At 49.0% G+C, this 2,110-nt stretch overlaps 1 protein-coding gene across 2 annotated transcripts in view; it reads left to right on the top strand.

The window, feature by feature from the left end:
* The window catches only part of Fam57a (family with sequence similarity 57 member A), a 6,030-nt gene extending 3,926 nt beyond the window's left edge, over window positions 1–2,104 (top strand). The window contains exons 4-5 of one of the 2 annotated variants that reach the window (XM_005349524.2): window positions 998–1,093; window positions 1,731–2,104. In XM_005349524.2, the coding sequence (XP_005349581.1) occupies window positions 998–1,093; window positions 1,731–2,000 (366 nt within the window). In that variant the 3' untranslated portion in view covers window positions 2,001–2,104. Of the gene's footprint in view, window positions 1–997; window positions 1,094–1,730 lie in introns of those variants that run through there. The other variant, XM_026780984.1, reaches the window with a different exon arrangement.
* The last annotated feature ends 6 nt before the right edge of the window (window positions 2,105–2,110 follow it).

Below are 2,110 nucleotides of genomic sequence, written 5' to 3'. Positions count from 1 at the left end.
GCTCTGTAGACCAGGCTGGTCTCAAACTCACAGAGATCTGCCTGCCTCTGCCTCCCGAGTGCTGGGATTAAAGGCGTGTGCCACCATCGCCCGGCTCAGCATTATTTCTTTTAGAGATTATTTCTTTATTTTATTTAAGTGAATGTACAAGTACCTGTGGAGGTCAGAAGTGGCTAGAAATCCGATTAGTTCTGAATTGCCTGACATGGGTGCTGGTAACCAAACTTGTCCCCTGGAAGAGTAGCAAGTGCTCTTAACCATGAGCCATCTGTCCAGCCCTATCTGTTTAATTTTGAGATAGGGTCTCACTATGCAGACCAGGCTGTTCTCAAATGTGTAGCAATCTTCCTGTCTCTTGAGTGCTGAGGTTAAAAGCATGCACTACCACATCCAACATTCTATTTTCTTATTTATTTTGTATGTCTGTGTATTGGCACAAGGGTGGAGGTCAAGGGACAACTTGGAAGAGCCAGTTCTCTCCTTGTACCATATGGGTCCTATAGGTGGTATGGGGGTCAGACTTAAGTCGTGAGGCTTATCGGCCATTGCCTTTACCAGCTGAGCCATTTCTTTTGCTCCAAGTCTTCTTATCCCAGCGCTATTGAGCAGGTTGTTCCATCAGGTAGGCTGCTACTGTAGGAAGAATAAAAGGTACTCCATTTTGTAAGGACTTTGCCTTCCAGCACATACTTTGTTGTGCTGAATAAGCCCAGTGCCTTTGACACACAGAAGCAGGCTACTGAGTTCCTCCCTGTTATCGCTAAAATCAGATGAAGCCTGCTGTAGGACTCAGTGAGCCTGTCCGCCTTTGTCTTTGGATCCACTCCAAGTGATTGCCAGGGAAGCAGCAGGATACTTAACTGGATGGCCACTTGCCTATTAACAACTTTCTCCCTTCAGGGTCTCATGGTTCTCTTTTCCCTAGAGCCTTAGTTAGGATTTTCCTTCCGGTGCTTTCTTAACCTCCACCTCTCAGTCCCTTTTCTTCTCTCTGCAGAAGCTCAGGGGAGAACTTGGAGACTTCTTTGTCGGCTGCATCTTCACAGCAGAACTGAGCACTCCATTTGTGTCGCTGGGCAGAGTTCTGATTCAGGTGCGTATGAGTGAAGCAGCAGATGTGAGGCGGGGAAGAGACCTGCACTGCCTTGGAGAGATCTCAGTGCTAGGAGATGAGACCCTTTGACATGGGTCCAAACCAGGTGCATGAGACTTGATCTGACCCGAGTTACACAGACACCTGGCTACAATTTAATCACTTGTTTTTATACACCTATAAGAGTATATAAGCTTAGGTCAAATTCAGCATCACTTTTGGTAAAATGACGAAGCTGTAGATGGCGACTGACAGCTCAGTGGGCAAGACAGCTTGCTACACCGAAGCAGTGTTATCCCCTCCACCCACGCAGGGCAACACCCAAATGCCAAGCCAGAAGCAAGTGACAGCTTGGTTCTTGTAAGCCGGGCATAGCTGTGTGCACAGCCTGGCTGAAAGGGTGAGCTCTGGATTCACTAAGAGACCCTGTCCCCAGAGTGAGGGGATGGCACCCAACGTCTGGCCTCCACAAGCACATGCATGGGCCTGTATACCTGCTTTTGTGTGTCCGAGTGCCTAGCAACTTAGTACCATGGGCCTTGACTAGCGCAAGAACCTGCTTGACTGTGGTGAGGCTGGGTTCCATGATGACCCATACTCCTGGTGACCTTGTGTTTTCCTTGTTTTTCTCTCGCAGCTAAAGCAGCAGCATACCCTCCTTTACAAGGTCAACGGAATCCTCACGCTGACCACCTTTCTGTTCTGCCGGATCCTTCTTTTCCCCTTCATGTACTGGTCCTATGCCCAACACAAAGGAATAAGCCTGCTCCGAGTACCATTTAATATCCCTTTACACTGCAACGTGGCCAATGCCGTCCTCATCTCTCCCCAGCTCTACTGGTTCTCACTGCTGTGCAGGAAGGCAGCCCGGCTCTTTGACACTGCCAAAGCCAAAAAGGATGGGTAACTACTCTCAGGAGTCAGGCTCTCACACTAGCTGCTGCCTCTACTCAGTATTCCAAGGACCAAATTGTGCCTGGGGGAGCTTCTGCCTTCTGGATATTGATGAGCCTCTGG

Source organism: Microtus ochrogaster, chromosome 7, assembly GCF_000317375.1.
Source record: "Microtus ochrogaster isolate Prairie Vole_2 chromosome 7, MicOch1.0, whole genome shotgun sequence".
NCBI lineage: Eukaryota > Metazoa > Chordata > Mammalia > Rodentia > Cricetidae > Microtus > Microtus ochrogaster.
The sequence above is the reverse complement of the archived record's forward strand: the minus strand, read 5'-3'. Positions and strand labels throughout refer to the sequence as shown.